This window comes from Entelurus aequoreus, linkage group LG05, assembly GCF_033978785.1.
Source record: "Entelurus aequoreus isolate RoL-2023_Sb linkage group LG05, RoL_Eaeq_v1.1, whole genome shotgun sequence".
In the NCBI taxonomy this organism is placed as follows: domain Eukaryota; kingdom Metazoa; phylum Chordata; class Actinopteri; order Syngnathiformes; family Syngnathidae; genus Entelurus; species Entelurus aequoreus.
The window spans coordinates 53,450,234-53,468,668 of record NC_084735.1 but is presented as its reverse complement, the minus strand read 5'-3'; the positions used below and the strand labels follow the sequence as shown (position 1 = coordinate 53,468,668).

Below are 18,435 nucleotides of genomic sequence, written 5' to 3'. Positions count from 1 at the left end.
TGTTTTTAATCGGGAAAAAAAAATCGTTTTTGAATCGAGAATCGTGTTGAGTTGAATAAAAAAATCGATTTTGAATCAAATCGTGACTCCAAGAATCGATATTGAATCGAATCGTGGGACACCCAAAGATTCACAGCCCTACTATTTATCTAGTCCGATTAAAAAAAGTTATCCAGAATGTATTTCACTATCTTCAAATGAACATTTATTTTATCCACTTCTGTAATTGCTGACTCTGTCTTGTAGTCGTTGGGTTTTTTGATTGATTGATTGAAACTTTTATTAGTAGATTGCCCAGTACAGTACATATTCCGTACAATTGACCACTAAATGGTAACACCCAAATACTTTTTCAAATTGTTTAAATCGGGGTCCACGTTAATTAATTCATTGTAAGGTTTGGGTATGGGAGGTTTGCTTTCATTCATTTCCAATTCTATTTTTCTTGCTTCTGTAATATTTCGTACAATGTGTGATTTCTGACTACACATCCTCAATAAGACACTGTATGACTTACTATACTGTTACATTTGACATGTTTGTTATTTCTACATGATCCATATTCCCCCACTCATCTTCCACAACTGTTTAGCTCTCCATACACTAGCTGTGTGTCGCAGCGCTGCATTGACGGTGCAATATGAGGTCTCACGTAGTACCTTGGATTGATTTTTTAAACGCCCGACTTTTAATAGATATTTTGTTCTTCAAAAGTAAATAGAACTGCAAAGGAAGCCACTATGGGACCAAAGATCCAGCCCATCAAGATGCAGGTTCGGGAGGTGGCAGTAGTGGGGCAGTACTAGTACCTGGGAGTCCACTTGAACAGCAGACTGGACTGGAAGGACAACAGCAAAGCTGTATACAAGAAGGGCATGAGCAGTCTCTTTTTCCTGAGGAACCATAGGTCCTTTAATGTGTGCAGCAAGCTGTTGGAGTTCTTTTATCAGTCTGTTGTGGCCAGTGCCCTGTACTTTACAGTGTTTTTTTGGGGGAGCAGCACCAGCAAAAGGGACTTAAACCGGACAGCGTGGTACAGTTGGGGGAGTGGCTGTGCCAGCAACCTGAGGGTTCCTGGTTCAATCCTTCTACCAAACTTGTCATGGCCGTTGTGTCCTTGAGCAAGACACTTCACCCTTGCTCCTGATGGGTCGTGGTTAGGGCCTTGCATGGCAGCTCCCGCCATTAGTGTGTGAATGTAGAAATAGTGTCAAAGTGCTTTGAGTACCTTGAAGGTAGAAGAGCGCTATACAAGTATATCCCATTTACCGGATTGACAAACTGATCCGGAAAGCCGGCCAAACTATTGGCGCGCAGTTGGAGGCGTTTGTGTCAGTGAGGGACAGGAGGACACTGGACAAACTGCTCGTCATCATGGACAATCCTGCCCACCCACTCCACCAGACAACTGAGGGACAGCGAAGCTCATACGCCAACAGGCTCCTTCAGCTTCGCTCCCCCAGTGTTCAATTCCAGAACTCCTTCATTTCACACTCCATCCAGCTGTATAATCACTCGCCATACAGCAATAGATGATATCTGTCTAGTACCTGACCGCTTCTATGTTAGTTACTGTACCTATCTTTGTTTATAATGTATAATTTCTGCTGGATCTACTCTCTATTTTATGCTGCAGCTGTTACATATACTGTAAGATTGTACATGGTAATTGTTATAATATAATATAATGTATCAGTATATATCATATACTGTATATATAATATGTAAATATTACATATATGTTATATTTTATATTGTTACTACGGTACATTTTTAGTCTACTTTATACCTGCATTATCCTTTCCATCCTTTGTAACTGAGCTACTGTGTGGAACAATTTCCCTTGTGGATCATTAAAGTTTGTCTAAGTCTAAGTCTATGTCTAAGAAACTTGTGATCAAGTACCAGCACATTGATAAAGGTGAGAAACACTATATAGAGCTGTTGATGTGACGTCTCCAAAACGGAACTTAGCCATGTTGGACGACAATACAACAATATAGCATCATTAGCTCATTTAGTATATGCTAGGTATTTCATATCTCAAAACCGCTATCCATGAACTCTGACTCCAAGTAAAGTCACCTCTTTCAGCTCATTGGCTCGTGCTTTTGAATCTTTATCAAGGAACCCAGGCAGGAAACACTGACTCAACGCAAGAAGATGCATTGGTGCCGTGACCCGGATAGTCACTGAGTGTAACACGAGTGAGTTCAAAGTTCAGCCTGGAGGCCATTTTCATCCTGCAGAAGTTTAATTTCTTTAACTTTATTTTTAACTAATTCAACAGGATTGTGGCATATTAGATATAACAAAAAACTATTTGCTTTGTCACCTATTTTACTCATACAATCTCCTCTGTATTTTAGCGTGGAGTTTTATGATTGTTATTATTGCAAATGTTTGGATTAAAACCTTTTTACAAGACATGTTCATTTTTTTCACTTTAAAAAAGCACTAGGAGTGTAATACACATACTCTACTCATATCAAAAGCACTAGGTGCATAACAATTACATGTAGTGTACTCTAGAGAACTAGGAGTGTAACAAATACTTGCACTGTCCTCGTATCTAAAGCACTGGGGTGTAACAATTACATGCACTATACACAAATCAAAAGCGCTAGGGTGTACCAATTTCCCACTTAGTACACATTTCAAGTGAGGACAAAAGTCTACATTCAGTAGGCTGTTTTTGTTACCAGGTCAAACAATATTGCCTTTATTGCAGTGCACTACAAGTATACATTGTATTGAAAAGGTAATTCGGAAAAAGTTTCAGGAAAAAAAAAAAAAAAAGTGTGTCAACTTTGTTAATGTTTGTTGAAAACAATGATCTGTATAGATGGAGTACATTCAATTAGAAAACATCAGTATAAGGTGTCTATTAGTACAGTCCAATAAATATAAATATCGAAATATTCATACCTATATATAGATTTCTTTGAGAGTTACGATTTGGGCTGGTCTGGCAGCTCTTTCATGAGAGCAGGGTTTTTCCTGTAAATGTAAGCATTGAAGTCATCATCCAGCTGGACCAGCTCAGCCAGTGATGACACACACAGGTCGTGGTCCGCCAGCATCGGGGGCAGTTGTGAAGACTTGCGCTGGATGCGGCAGGAACGACGCACCGGCGTCAGAAACTTCAGATCTTTGATGTTGCTTTTGTTACGGGATGAGCTTGTTTGGACCTCCCCTTCCAACGTCTTCTTTACACTGCAAAACAGAATTTTTTAAGAGGAATAAGTTAGCCAAAGTATCGCACATAAAAGCGAGAAGTGTTGTATACAACAATGAGGTATAAATGCTTTGTACGCGGGTACCTTGGTTTTCAATTCAAACTTTCGCCAGTTTTCTTATACATTATGGAAAAGTTGCTACTATCAGCATTTTTGGAAAAAGAAGGTGGGAAACACTAACAAATTTGAGAAAAAAACTTGCGGCAAAGTACAAAAGTGGCATCAGCGTGGCTCTCCTTCGCCCTCGGATTATTAACGACAACCTTAGTACCACTTTACTTCAACATTTCTGGTAAGGCTGACTTTTACTTGACAATATTTTTAAAAGGAAAATGGAATATTTTTAAACAGATAAAAAGAGCATTATTGCTACTTCTTACATTTAGTTTTGAATAAGGGTGTCGGTATCCGACATTAATCCCATACCAGCAAAAAAAAAAAAAGTATATATATTTTTTATCAGATAACGGTTGCATGTGCAAAACTGTACAGCCAGTTAACATCCAACATTAAAATTTACAAAAGGTAAACATAGTAGGCTATAGGTTATTAGGAGCTAGCAACTGCACATCAGCTAATCACACAATAGCCCACAAGCTAGACAAACATAAAAAGTGTTCTTAATTGAACAACATTGCTGTCTAAAACAGCACATTTGGCAATATGAATACGTATTAAATAATAATAGTTGCATATTGGAAGCGTATCAGAAATGATCAAGTAACAAATGTGTCTGCATCATTCAACGTACTGCTTAATGAGCTTAAAGGGGTTGTTTGCAACATTTATACAGATGCCAAGAGAGTGCCAAATTTGCACGGTATTTGGCACAGTATATTCCACCCTCTTACGGCTTCTAGAACGTACATGCACTAGAGGTGGGGGAAATAACCGATTTTTAGATGCATTGCAATTCGGACATGTACGATTTTAAAATCGATTAGTAAACATCAATAATGGATGTTCGTTTTATTTATTGTACATAAAGTAATGCAGACAGTTGTAAAATTTGGCAGACTGCAGCGAGTCACCTCACCGAGAGATCCAACCGGATCCTTTATTGGGCACTTATGTTCCAGTTTTGCACACATTTCCATTAATTTAATAAACGTGATTAGTGAAACAAAACAATTGTAAAACGGCATCAATATATATAAATTAAAGACGCATCAATAATTGATTTTTAATGGAATCGTGAGGTTCCCAAACATTCCCGCCTCTAACATACGCGCGCATTACACTACAAATGACACTGTGTTGTTAGCTAATGATGGCAATTTGGATAGCTGGTGTTAGCTATCACAGAATGTAGTCTATATTCTATCATAACAACAACATGGCTGCAAATTGTCCATTGCCTCTCTTAGACTGCTTTTTGTGTTCACACGGCCCCTGCGCGTACGTGTGGACTAGACAGGGTGAGTGACCGCCGTAAACACCAATTATTTAATCCGAGCCGGTAAACATTTTTAAACTTAGTAATTGTGAAAAGTATAAACAATTGTAAAAAAAGTTAAACCACTAACACAACCTAGCCAATGGTGTTAGTTATATTTTTTGCTTGGAAAAATGTTACTCAGAGCAAGTTACTAACAGCCTCTTTAACTTAAAAAGGGTCAGGTGATTTAATTTTTTTGTACATTTACGATGAGGTGGCGACTTGTCCAGGGTGTACCCCGCCTTCCGCCTGAATGCAGCTGAGATAGGCTCCAGCACCCCTCTCGACCCAGAAAGGGACAAGTGGTAGAAAATGGATGGATGGATGGATTTAAAAAACACATTCTGAACTAAATATTTATTTTGGTATTGTTTACATGTCCTGTGCATATTTTAAGTATCAATTATTGTACCTTTGCAAATATGGCGTCGTCTTCACACTGTATTTAACCACAGAGGCTTGACCCCGATGAGGGGTCTTCATGTCCTCATCACTTTGATCATCGTCATCGTCATTGTGGTTGGTCAGCACTTTCTGCCCCGTTTCATTGCTCACTCGCTCATGGACGCCTTCACTCTTCAACGCCTTCTTGACACTTCTGTCCTCCATGCCGCCTACCTCCTCTTCGGCATCTTCATTTGCATCTGTTGCCTGCGGAAGTTCTATTTGGGAACAGCAAAGGCACCAAAAGGTATGACGTGAAGGTGTCAGGTGGAAGAAAATCAGTGAGAGCTTTTACAGGCAGTGAGGTCATACAGTCATAAAGGCAACGCAAACAACTGTAATCAAGAGTGACATCAGCAAATCACACATTGGATGCCTCTATTAACACATGTAGAAATCTAAGAGAAAAAGACATGAAAATCAGGAGTCCAAATGATGTAGAAAGAATGTAATAATTAGTGAGTGTAATATGTGTTATATTTTATAGTCTGTTCAAAGTGGCTGCTGCTGTGTGGTTTTAGTGACAGTCCAATCACTTTCATAGCCCATGTACGATTATATATATACACAGTATATAAACATGCTACCTTACACAAACCATCTTTTTAATTTGATGTCTGTAAAAAAGTATATTTTTGTGGTTTTATTTTGATAAGTACATAATTCATTATTTAATGGATGGAATTACATAAACATCTGTATAATGTAAACACATTAATACAGTTTTTCACTATACGAGCTCTCAGATCATTGTTATGCTTTATGTTGAGAGGAAAAATTCGAGTCACATGTCTCCCCACCGCTAGTTGGCGTAATGAATGTCACAGAGAAACCCTTAAGATCCGATTAAAACATTGTGTCATACACGCCAGCATTAGCTCATAGCTAAAGATGGACATAACTTTGTTTTTCCAACCAAAGGGAGAAAGTAAGTGTGAAGCACAGTGCTGAGAAGAAGTAGTGGCTGTTAAAATTATATTTAAACGGTGGAATTGTATCCATGAAAATATGGAGAAGCTGCTGATTGTGTGTTTGATGGAGAAGCAGCTGGATGGAGATATCATAGAGGTCCACTCTCCAAAGTAAATGTTGTACATTATTATTAGTATACTACTTAATAAAACTACTGCAGTTTGTACCTCAATCTATTGTATGGTTTTTCATACATTACCTGAAGGTTGTTTTTCTGTTTAAAAAGCATGTTACATGTTAAAATTGTGCTGTTTCGGTGGGACCAATCATAGATTAAATTGATTTGTTATTTTCGATGGGGGACGCTGTTTAGCAATGCAAGTTTTTCCACTGTATTTTAGAGCCTTTTGTGCAGTACAGTATTTCATGTATTTTTCAAAATGTATAACAGTTTTTTGATAAAGATAAAGTTTATGTAATCGTTGAAGTTTGTGTTTGTTTCTGAGTTAGCAACATAATTCAGAACATTTTGGGCAGATTTTCAAGAAACTTTCAGGAAAGTGGGACATTGCGGTACTCAGTTGTAAAACACTTTCCCCACCACTTGTGGCAGTAATAACAATATCACACAAACAGAAGAAGTCTGGAGCTAACGTCACAGGGAAGTTCTTAAGTGCAAGCTGTATTTTCATTTGCACTTTAATTTTACTGACAGTTTAGTAAAATGTTTTCATTTATAATTTTGTTTATTTGTACTTTTGTCAGTTATCTATGAGTCCCTTTTTATGCAGTATATTTGGTTAGTACTTATTTTTCTAATTAGCCTGACCTAAGACTAATGGTTATGTATTCAATAAATAATCTTTGTGATTAAAACATGGTTTCATATTAGGTTGTAAACTGTAAGTAGGTTGGATATAATCATTGAATACAAATATAATCAAGAGTAAGATGACTAATTCAGTGTTAAAGAAAACAGCTCTTTTCTTTGGAATTTTGCCTATTGTTCACAATCATTATGAAAGACATGACGATGGATACATTTTATGCATTCTAACTTGTAAATAAAAGTCCACTTACAACGAAGACAATGGGAGCTCCTCTATTTCGCACATAAAATCCAATAAAAACATTGAAAAACCGCCAACAATACTCCATTTACATTTTGTGACTTGAGTATTAACCAAGTATTAGTGATATTGTTATTATAAAGGCTAAAGCAGACAAGCTATTTATAGCTGCGCAGTGATCACTTCTGTGTTCCTATGTTTACGTCGAGTGGTCTGCTATTTCCTCGCTTCCTTGCTCCCTGTAAATTTATTCTAGATCATAAACCTTGCATCTCACCTGGACGTCAAATGTCTGAGTAGGTATTCCGACAAGTTGGTACACTTTGACAGCCATTTAGGACCCGAAACAGGCGACACTAAAAGATGCTTAGTGCCCCTCCTACATGAGGATTATGACACATTCTTCACCTAAATGGGAATATATGAACATTCTAGCAGTCGGCATCCTAAAGACAGTAGACATTGTACAGTAAGTGATGTGTTATTATGTTTGTTGGCTCTCCTGCAGTGAGTAATAATCAATGATGTAGAAAAAACAACAACAAACATCATGCCGAGTCTGTGGACGAGTTGCGTGCTTGTTGGGAAACGACAGACTAGGAGGCAATTGGAGCGGCCACGAACAATCTGGACGAGTATACGGACACTGTGACCTCATACATACAGTTCAATGAGGCGCGCATCATTCCAACGCGCACCAGGGTTTGTTATAACAACGACAAGCCCTGGTTCACACCCAAGCTCCGACAGCTACGCAAAAAGAAGGAGGCTGCGTGGAGAAGCGGGGACCGAAGTACATACAGAGAAGCAAAGTACCACTTCACCAGGGAAGTGGAGAAAGCTTAATCTGTGTACTCTAACCGTCTACAGGAACAGTTCCGCTCCAATGATTCTGCGGCAGTTTGGAGAGGTCTAAGGGCCCTTACGAACTACAAGCCCAAAACCCCCCAGGCCCTGAATGACCGGACTCTCGCTCAGGGCCTCAACACCCATTACTGTCGTCATGAACGGCCTTCAGCTCATCAAAGCCATGCTCCCCCCACCATCACACTCCCCACCAATGCCAGCACTTCATTAAAGGAGTTAAAGGACTCCAAAAACATCATAAGACTGTAAAGACCCTCTCCATCAAAGAAGAGGATGTACGCCGGCAGTTCTTGAAGCTTAATACGCGGAAGGCCCCCGGGCCGGATGGTGTCTCCCCCTCCACTCTCAGACACTGTGCGGACCAGCTGGCTCCTGTCTTCACTGACATTTTTAACACCTCTCTGGAGCTATGCCGCGTGCCGTCCTGATTTAAGACCTCTACCATTGTCCCTGTCCCCAAGAAAGCACGGATCACAGGACTAAATGACTACAGGCCGGTCGCGCTGACGTCTGTGGTCATGAAGTCCTTTGAGCGCTTGGTCCTGCCCCACCTCAAGGACATCACCGTCCCCCTCCTGGACCCACTGCAGTTCGCCTACAGAGCCAACAGGTCTGTGGATGATGCAGTGAACCTGGCCCTCCACTTCATCCTGGAGCATCTGGACTCCCCAGGAACCTACGCTAGGATCCTGTTTGTGGACTTCAGCTCTGCCTTCAACACCATCCTCCCTGGACTGCTACGAGACAAGCTCTACCAGCTCAGCGTGCCCGACTCCCTCTGCAGTTGGATTAATGACTTCCTGACAGACCGAAGACAGCACGTACGGCTGGGGAAGATTGTCTCGGACAGTCGAACCACAAACACTGGTACTCCTCAGGGCTGTGTACTCTCCCCCTGGCTCTTCTCCCTGTATACAAACTGCTGCACCTCCAGTCACCAATCCGTAAAACTGCTCAAGTTTGCGGATGACACCACCCTCATCGGGCTCATCTCGAATGGCGATGAGTCCGCCTACAGGAGAGAGGTGGGCCGGCTGACGTCCTGGTGCAGCCTCAACAACCTGGAGCTGAACGCCCAGAAAACAGTGGAGATGATCATGGACTTCAGGAAAGTCACAGCCCCACCATCCCTCCTCACCTTGATTGACTCTCCCACCCCCATCGTGGACTCCTTCCGTTTCTTGGGCACCACCATCACCCAGGACCTCAAGTGGGAGCTGACCATCAGCTCCCTCATCAAGAAGGCCCAGCAGAGGATGTACTTCCTGCGGCAGCTGAGGAAACTTAAGGTGCCGACCGAGATGCTGGTGCAGTTTTACTCAGCCATCATAGAGTCCATCCTGACCTCCTCCATCACAGTGTGGTTCCCCGGCGCCACAGTCCAGGATAAGAATAGACTGCGGCGCATCGTACGTGCTGCTGAGAAGGTGATTGGCTGCAAGCTCCCATCCCTCCAGGACTTGTTCTCCTCCAGGACCAGGAGGAGTGTGGGTCGGATCACAGCTGACTCTTCTCACCCTGGACACACGCTATTCTCCCCTCTCCCCTCAGGCAGGAGACTACGGTCCATCCAGACCCACACCTCCCGCCATCTGAACAGTTTTTTCCCCTCGGCCATTAGGCAAATGAACAATAACTCCTAACAGCAGCTCCTTGAATTCCTTCTAAGTCTATCTGATAGCTCAGTTACAGCTCTTTTTATTACCAAATATATGTTATATGTTTTTATGTCGCACGTTTGCACCAAGAAAAATTCCTAGTTTGTGAACCCGTTCTCAAACAATGGCAATAAAACTATTCTGATTCTGATGATGCGGTATTGACATTAATTAGCCGCATATGCTTAAAATGATCAAAATACGTAAATATTATAAATGTGCCTGTTATTACATTACATAAATACTTACATTGTGTATATAAGACTTCAATGGTCGTGTTTCTGTGTTTTTTTAAGGGCTTTAGAGGCTCCATTGCACGGCTCATATAGGCTCCATTGGAAGCGGACTTTTGATTGCATTTATTTAATATTTATAATGAAAAAAAAAAGGACCATCGTCATGTCTTTCATAATGATTGTGAATGATAGACAAAATTACCCCCCACAAATTGCAGTTCCCCTTCAATATTTGAGTGGGCCCCAGGCCCCTCTGTAGTGGACCCCGAGGTAAAAAAGGTTGAGAAATCCTGCACTTAATTACCTCATGTTTCGGTACAAAGCTCAACTTCTGTGTGTGTATGCAAGCGGCCTTGCTTTCACCCACAGACACAAAGAGAGTGAATGGATGTCTAACAAGAGGGTTCACTTTGTTTAATTAATTCCACAAAAGTGAACCCTCTTGTAGCCTTTTTAGAAGCAACAGATAAACAAACCAAACACACACAGAGTAGTTTCGTAACGGTTAAGGCTCAACCTTTAAGCTTCCACGGATTTGTACACAATGAAGTCAACTTACTTTCCTGACTTTGTGAGGATGTCTGCAAGGCTTCCAAAGCTTCACACAGGTTGACAACAATCTGAGGAAAAGACGAGTGTTTACACATAAAAAGCGTCAACCAAAAAACTATACTTTTCTTACACTATCAACTCCATCCTGTAGAGCACACAGATCGGAATTAGAGTTTTCCAGAAGGTCCAAAGTAGTGTTCATTATGACTGAAGTCTGGCTGGATGACATCACAGCTTCCTGTACAGGTGGACATGCCGCAGTAGAGTTTTCCGTGTGAAAACTTGGCTTCGGTTCTGCTTCTGGCTTGGACGTGACAGACTTAATTTGGTTGTCAGCCTTGGCTGTTGACAAGGTTTTAGTTTTGGGGGGCGCTGTGGTCATGGCAGGTCTCTTAAGGGTCTTGCCCTTAGAAGCCAACCACTCTGCTAGTTTTGCTCTGCAACAAAAAAAGTAAACAGTATTCATTAGGAAACAAGCATCTTTTTATAATAATAAGAGTGTAGTGTTTGCCATTATAATATAATCACATCAGAAGTCACCTAACAACACTTTTCATAGAGAATATATTTATGTTTTGTTATTTTGCAACACAAATATTCTAATCTCATTTGTCTTATTTACAAGACAGAATGTCATCCCTGTCTCTACATGGGCCACATTTAATCATATGCGCTCTACTTTTCATGCAGAGGAGCGATCGCATTCGTTAAATGACAGGTCCTTATTTTGACTGTGTGAATTGCTGGGTTGCATATGACGTTACATCCGTTTTTCTTCTCCGCTGCTTAATTCACACGATGGTCAAGCAGCTTGAGCGTAGCATTAAAACAAGTGAGAGTGAGTGTAGAGTTTGAATAAAAAATGCCGTATTGCTGTTCTGTTCTTGGGTGTTCTAGTAGTTCAAATAAGAGTGACCGGAAAGAGTGTTCATAGAGTCCTGAAAGAAAGTGGCTCATAAAGATAATAAAGTCAGGGAAAAAAATTAAAGTGCATCAGAGGAAATGGCTCTTAAAAATATAACCTTCATCATCGTGTGGAATACAATCGGACTATGCTTTCTCATTACTTTGTAAAATGTTTGAACATTTAAATTGGTTGAGAAATTTTCTGAGATGCAATCGAGTTTATTCTCCACTATATTACTAGTGTTAGAGAGCAGGACTATACGTAAAGAAATGACAAGCGATCGCATTAGTTTGTGGTCGCTATGCCTAAATATAACTATGGCGACCTGGTTGTGCAAATAAACTAACGTCATGTTAAGTCCTACTAATAAACGTGATTGTTGGTCCAATCTACCATATTTTCGTTGCAAATTTTCATAACAGAAACTAAAAGGCTTAGCTATTGTTGTTGTTGCGTCTTTGGTGATATTCTTTAGCATCAAGTAAATATCCTCAATAGTATTACTAAACTAGATGAATAAATCTCTTGTATGCTCAACGGCATATACAGAATCTTGATATCGCCAGCAAAGATTGCTGAACAACAGGGACATCTATAGCTAAATAATGAGACAAAATATGAACTTCACACCATAAAAACAACTGCAGACAGGAATTGTAGATCAGACTAATATTTGTAGCAGGAAATCTGCCTGCAATGAGGTGGCGACTTGTCCAGTGTGCCTGAGTGCAGCTGGGATAGGCTCCAGCACCCCCCGTGACACCGAGAGGGACAAGCGGCAAAAAATGGATGAATGGAAGGAAATAAACTGCAAACAAACATCCTTTTTCTCATTAGCGTCACGATCACAGCAGCACGGCACTCGTTATGTTAATCAAATACGTTACATAGCGATGCACGAATAAATCCACCTTTTGTCTTTCGCAGATTAATGCTTAGTTTGTTGACCCCTCTAGATATAAGAACATGAAGTGCCTCCAATGTTTTATCCTCTAAATCTGTGTGAGTGTCAAATGAAGTGAGGTTGTAGCGAGCAGAAAGGTCTTGGTGATGAATGGTTCAAATCTTTCAAAAATTATTTTTCTTAAAAGAGTATAAATCTACTCCATTCCATTTTAAATATTTTTTCCATGATCGCATACATATTTGCCTCCAAACCTTTCAAAGTACGCCCAAATCTACACTGATGCAGGTAAATAAACAGCAGCCTAATAGGACTCTACAGGCGTGCCTCTAGGTCACGTGACTGCAAACCAGCAATTCATGTGAAGTTTCCTATTTCTCGCAGTAATGAAAGTTAGTGGAATGTAAATGGGGGAGCAATTTCAAAACGGTCAGCTACACTGCACATGCATGTTTCCAAGTTTGTATCGGTAATCGTCTGCTTAGATCGTCTCCCTAAATACGCAAATAAGATGTGCACATCCGAAATGTAACTGTAGAGGAGGGATTGCAAGACAATGGGCTACACTCCAGCCGTGCACGTGTGCGCAAGGCTGTGTCTATTGTCCATGCATGTGTCTACATTTATATTGGTGATCCGCCCAATGCTCCTGCCCCAACATACACATGCAAACTAAATGTAATTGCGGAGAAGCGATTGCAATATCAGTAGGCTCCTATGTGCGCATGCATGTGTCAATAACTGTAAACCCAACGCACGCTCACATTTATACACATTTGGTGTGCGCACTTGCACAGCTATAGAGGAGCGATCGCAATACAGATTGGCTACGCACCACAAATGTGTTTAAGTCAATAATCGTCCACCCAACGCACTTCCACATACACACACATTTGGGGTGTGCACAGCTTGTAACTGCACTGTGAAAAAAAAAAATTCAAGGCAACATGATGCAACAAGATTTTTGCGTTTTCTCAACTTTTGACTACTATTGTTGACTTAACTAAGATTTACAAGTTGAGATAAGAGTTATGTCAACTCGGATCTTTCAATCTTTCTTGAAAAATCTACCTTGTTGTAGTTAATTTTGCGGCGAGTTTGGTCCGTTTTACAAAAGAATAAAGCCACAAATCATATGGAATATTAACTTGTGATCATATGTGATATTAACTTGTGATCATATGTGATATTAACTTGTGATCATGTGATATTAACTTGTGATCATGTGATATTAACTTGTGATCATATGTGATATTACTGATAAGAAGATCCGAGTTGACTTAACTCTTATCTCAACTTGTAAATCTTAGTTAAGTCAACAATAGTAATCAAAAGTTGAGAAAACGCAAAAATCTTGTTGCATCATGTTGCCTTGAAAATGTGCGTTTTCTCAACTTTTTTTTTTTTTACAGTGTATGGAGGAACAATTCTATTACGGTTGGCTAAACTGCACATGTGCCCCCTCTCAAGCTGTGCAAATGCACTTGAATATCCCAAATGTAACCGTGGAGGAACAATTGCAATATTTATAAAAATATGATACACACATCTGCCGGTTTGTGTCAATGATCGTCCACCCAACACGCTCCCACATACAACTTACAAGTTTTACACGAGCATGTGAAGTAGCGATTGCATTAGTCAACATTGTATCACACGTTTGTTGATTTGTAATCCACCCTCCCTCTAAAGTGTACACCCCACTGTACCTTTTTTCCTCGGCCGTTTCCGTGGATCTGAATTGACTGAGGGTGCTCGTTGCAGGCGGCTTTCTGATCTTGTCTGTTACCGGAACCTTTGTCTTGGTAGGACCTGTGGTGGCGTTTCTGGAGCTATTGTTCCTTAGCGCTGTTGCAGTAGTCATTGTCTGGAGAGTGGACTGAAGTCGGCGGCTGGCGACTGTGGGTTCGAGGCGGTGAACACGTCCATCAGACACAGACTTAGACCTTGGCGGTGCAGGTTTCTCGGGGCCACGCCCAGGGACACCATGAACAGACGTGGACCTGCTTTTTGCCAAAGTTTTCACACTTTGGCTTGCTGTTTTTGGTACTGCACTTGCCTTCCAAATGGATCCAATTTTGGACTGCACAATCTTACCTTTGTACAAGCCAGGCGCAACTTTGGGAGGGACTCGTTGGCTGAGACTGACCTGACTGGGAGCTCCGCTAACAGCTTCTCTCTTCACATCTTTCAGCACAGACTTGATCTTTGTGTCGGCTTGCTCGGACGTGGCTTTAGGGGGACCATTTTTTACCAGTATCTCCTCCTCATTTAGGTTTTTAGGCTGCAATGGCACTGTCAATGTTGATTTTAAAAGGCCTTTTTTGATTAAAGATGTGCTTCCATCACGATGCGGGGCGTTTTCCTTTCCCTAAAACGAACACAGAAATGTTTAACTTCTATTTCAATATTAGAGCCAGATGAAGAACATAAACTTACTTTTCGATTTGGGTGTTTTTGTCTTGAAACTGCAGTGTTGTTCATGATAATACGCTGATTAGTCCTGAAACAGAAATTATCAGATATTGCATTCAGATATGCAAAATTCTGTAGCCCTTAAATATTTTGTATCCCCTGCCGCGGGAGCAAACATGGGGGCTGAGCTCTGTTCCTTGTTCAGACAGTGACGGCACTTCCGTGTTATTAGCTATGTCAATGATACAAAATGTGGATTATTACAATCATGCTTTGATTGTCAAAAATGTTGTTGGTGCAACATGTGACATTCCGACCCGTATAAATGCTTTGATCTGAACTGCATTGCTATGATGTATTGTATGTATTGTATGTTTTTTGCTCAGATTTGATACTTTATATTTGAAATTCCAAAGCTAAAACATTACGTGTTGTATTTGTATTCACATCGCTGCACAAGCTTCTCTGTTGTATACGGTGGAATGCTGCAAAGCGGTTGATCAGCCTACCTATTTTATGGAAAGTACATTAATAACAACCTGTAATTTGGTTTATTATTCATTTCTGATAGATTAAAAAATAACACCAATATAATGAGAACAAACACTACAGGGTAGAGTCAATTCCATGTGAAACAAAACAAAACAAAAAAACACGTATATTTTGCCAGAAAATGTGTCCCACTTACATTTATTTTCCTCAAGCTATGTACTATAACATCATGCGGATTATACGTACAGACTTGGCATTGTACAAATCTTGTGAATTTGGACTAATTATATTAATGACAGAAAAAGTTAGTAGAGAATACATAATATTTCGGTGCTGCCATAAAATGTGTCCCCCTTCTATTACCCTCAAATTATGTACTAACATCATGTGGTTTATTATGTACATTTTTAGTATCATTTACAGCTAAATGTGTACATTTGGACTCATTTTATTAATTACAAAAAAGTTAGTAGGGGATACAGAATATTTATGTGCTGCCATAAACCCCTCTTACAACCTGTACTACTGGGACATTAACAAAGTGGGTCCTGACATGGAGTTGGAAAGCAAGGTACAGTGATTTTATTTAACTTTATAATTATCATCTTTAAAAGAGTCAATCTTTCATCATGCGGGTAATCAATGCGTATCTGGCTGTCATAATGTGCAAGCACAATAAGAACAGTCCTGCAAAAGCCACATTCATTGATTCCATTGCAATGACTGCTATGTGGGGGAAAAAAGCATCAAATATTCAAAAAGGTATGCATTGCTATGATGTATTGTATGTTTTTTGCTCGGATTTCGATACTTTATATTTGAAATTCCAAAGCTAAAAAGAAGGCAATGTACTGTAATGTATTGCAAATACAGCTATTGTAAACATTGGTGTACATACACTACCGTTCAAAAGTTTGGGGTCACCCAAACAATTTTGTGGAATAGCCTTCATTTCTAAGAACAAGAATAGACTGTCAAGTTTGAGATGAAAGTTCTCTTTTTCTGGCCATTTTGAGCATTTAATTGACCCCACAAATGTGATGCTCCAGAAACTCAATCTGCTCAAAGGAAGGTCAGTTTTGTAGCTTCTGTAACGAGCTAAACTGTTTTCAGATGTGTGAACATGATTGCACAAGGGTTTTCTAATCATCAATTAGCCTTCTGAGCCAATGAGCAAACACATTGTACCATTAGAACACTGGAATGATAGTTGCTGGAAATGGGCCTCTATACACCTATGTAGATATTGCACCAAAAACCAGACATTTGCAGCTAGAATAGTCATTTACCACATTAGCAATGTATAGAGTGTATTTCTTTAAAGTTAAGACTAGTTTAAAGTTATCTTCATTGAAAAGTACAGTGCTTTTCCTTCAAAAATAAGGACATTTCAATGTGACCCCAAACTTTTGAACGGTAGTTTATGTCAATAAGTATTGTGCTTTGGATATTTGTATTTAATTTTAGATTCAACCTTTGGAGTATGAGGTCATCCTGGGAATTGTGAATGAACATTATCAATGGACACTCGTGGAAAAAAATGGACTAATGTGTAACATAACAAACATGGACTAATGCAGGGGTCCCCAAACTACGACCCGTGGGCTGAGTACGGCCCGCCACTGTCCAAAATCCAGCCCGCGGGACAGCCCGGCACCCGGCCAATTTTTTTTAACCCAATGCGGCCCCCCGAGTCAAAAAGTTTGGGGACCCCTGGACTAATGCAATGTTTGCTGTAGAGTAAGTTAAGAAATAACGTCCAATCACCTGTTTTCAAACAATATTTGTAGGTCATGTATCCACAAGAATAAATATCCCTGTTTTTGAATTCAATGGGGGAGTCTAAGGAAGCCATTCAAAAATGATTGAACACAACTAGGTGAGGATAGCAATTTTAAAACATGGTGAGAGGTATTACAACTAATACCTAAAATTTGGCACATGGATGGATGAATAATATTAATCCATTTGTGCAAGTGTTTTAAAACATAGCTTTTTAAATGACAACGTAGAACAATATAATATTTTGATATAATTCCTTTATTTCTACAGGGTCTTCATGCAAAAAGAAGGCTATAATTTTTCTAGGTGGACATGCGGTACTGTACTGTACATTTCGCACGACACCGCACTTCTTTCTCCTACCAAGGATAGTACATTTTGGGTGTTGCTGATTTATTTATTAGTTTGTTTTTAAATAAACGTTGGTTACAAGATTTCAGGGGGTATATAAGTATTTTGGAGCACATTCAACAATACCGCGATCTAACAAAGGTCTTAACTCATTCTCCTTCTATGCCACATCAATGTGGAATGCGCTCCCAACAGGTGTAAAAGAAAGGGCATCTCTATCCTCCTTCAAAACCGCACTAAAACACCTCCAGGCAACTTCAACCCTAAACTAACACCCTCCCTTCCACATCATACCTCTTTGGATTGTAAATAATAAAATGTAGACACTTCTTATACTTTCTGATCTCTCTCTCTGTGTCCACTACTTGCTGTGCATATCCTACCAAGTCAGTCCTACACTGTTCCAATGTCTATTTCTCTGATGATTATCTTGTGTGATGACTGTATTATGAAAATAGTATATATCTGTATCATGAATCAATTTAAGTGGACCCCGACTTAAACAAGTTGAAAAACTTATTCGGGTGTTACCATTTAGTGGTCAATTGTACGGAATATGTATTTCACTGTGCAATCTACTAATAAAAGTTTCAATCAATCAATATAACCGCGATAATTGCGGTCACAATAACCGCGATATGATATCTTCATATCATCAAACACCACACAGACAACCATTCCATTGTATCACGTGTTTGAACAAAACCAAAAGTACACATTCAGCAATGAAAAATAAATTATTTTGGCTCTTATTCACATCATTTTAGTATTATCCATTGACTTGTTTCCTGAAACGGTTAACGATTTTCACTATATCTACAATACAACGTTATAAACAACACAACTGAAATATTTTTAAACTAAACAGATAACTGATAAATATTAACCTTACCAGGCTAATATGAATCAAATACAGTATATTAATAAGTCATTAAATAAATAGTGATACAAATTAGCGAAGTTGCAGATTGTCAGTCGATTATTTGTCATCGTAAAACACAAATCACCAACAATTATCTCGTTATCATAAAATACTTATATGGCTAATATCAAAACAAGTTTACCTTTGAAGTTTTGTCGTTCATAAAATTCAGAAGGTTCCAGAGTGAAGCCAACGAGCCATGAACAGTCCGTCAGCTTTTGAACTCGAATATTTGACTTGGCATTG

At 39.7% G+C, this 18,435-nt stretch overlaps 1 protein-coding gene across 1 annotated transcript; it reads right to left on the bottom strand.

Moving 5' to 3' along the window:
- Positions 1-2,685: 2,685 nt before the first annotated feature.
- si:ch211-266i6.3 (cytoskeleton-associated protein 2) lies at positions 2,686-18,435 on the bottom strand. Its single transcript, XM_062048380.1, has 7 exons — positions 18,332-18,435; positions 14,667-14,730; positions 13,937-14,598; positions 10,547-10,853; positions 10,424-10,484; positions 5,090-5,339; positions 2,686-3,216 (listed from the first exon to the last, which is right to left on the bottom strand). Exons 2-7 carry the CDS (start codon positions 14,709-14,711, stop codon positions 2,952-2,954), a joined length of 1,590 nt encoding a protein of 529 aa, XP_061904364.1. The 5' UTR covers positions 14,712-14,730; positions 18,332-18,435; the 3' UTR covers positions 2,686-2,951.

Excerpts from the sequence above, each read along its gene's own strand:
- si:ch211-266i6.3 (XM_062048380.1), bottom strand. The coding sequence starts at position 14,711 with ATGAACAACACTGCAGTTTCAAGACAAAAACACCCAAATCGAAAA. Across the intron at positions 14,599-14,666 it reads AAAAACACCCAAATCGAAAA|GGAAAGGAAAACGCCCCGCA; the intron begins GTAAGTTTATGT and ends TGTTCGTTTTAG. Across the intron at positions 5,340-10,423 it reads ATCCTCACAAAGTCAGGAAA|AACTTCCGCAGGCAACAGAT; the intron begins GTAAGTTGACTT and ends GTTCCCAAATAG.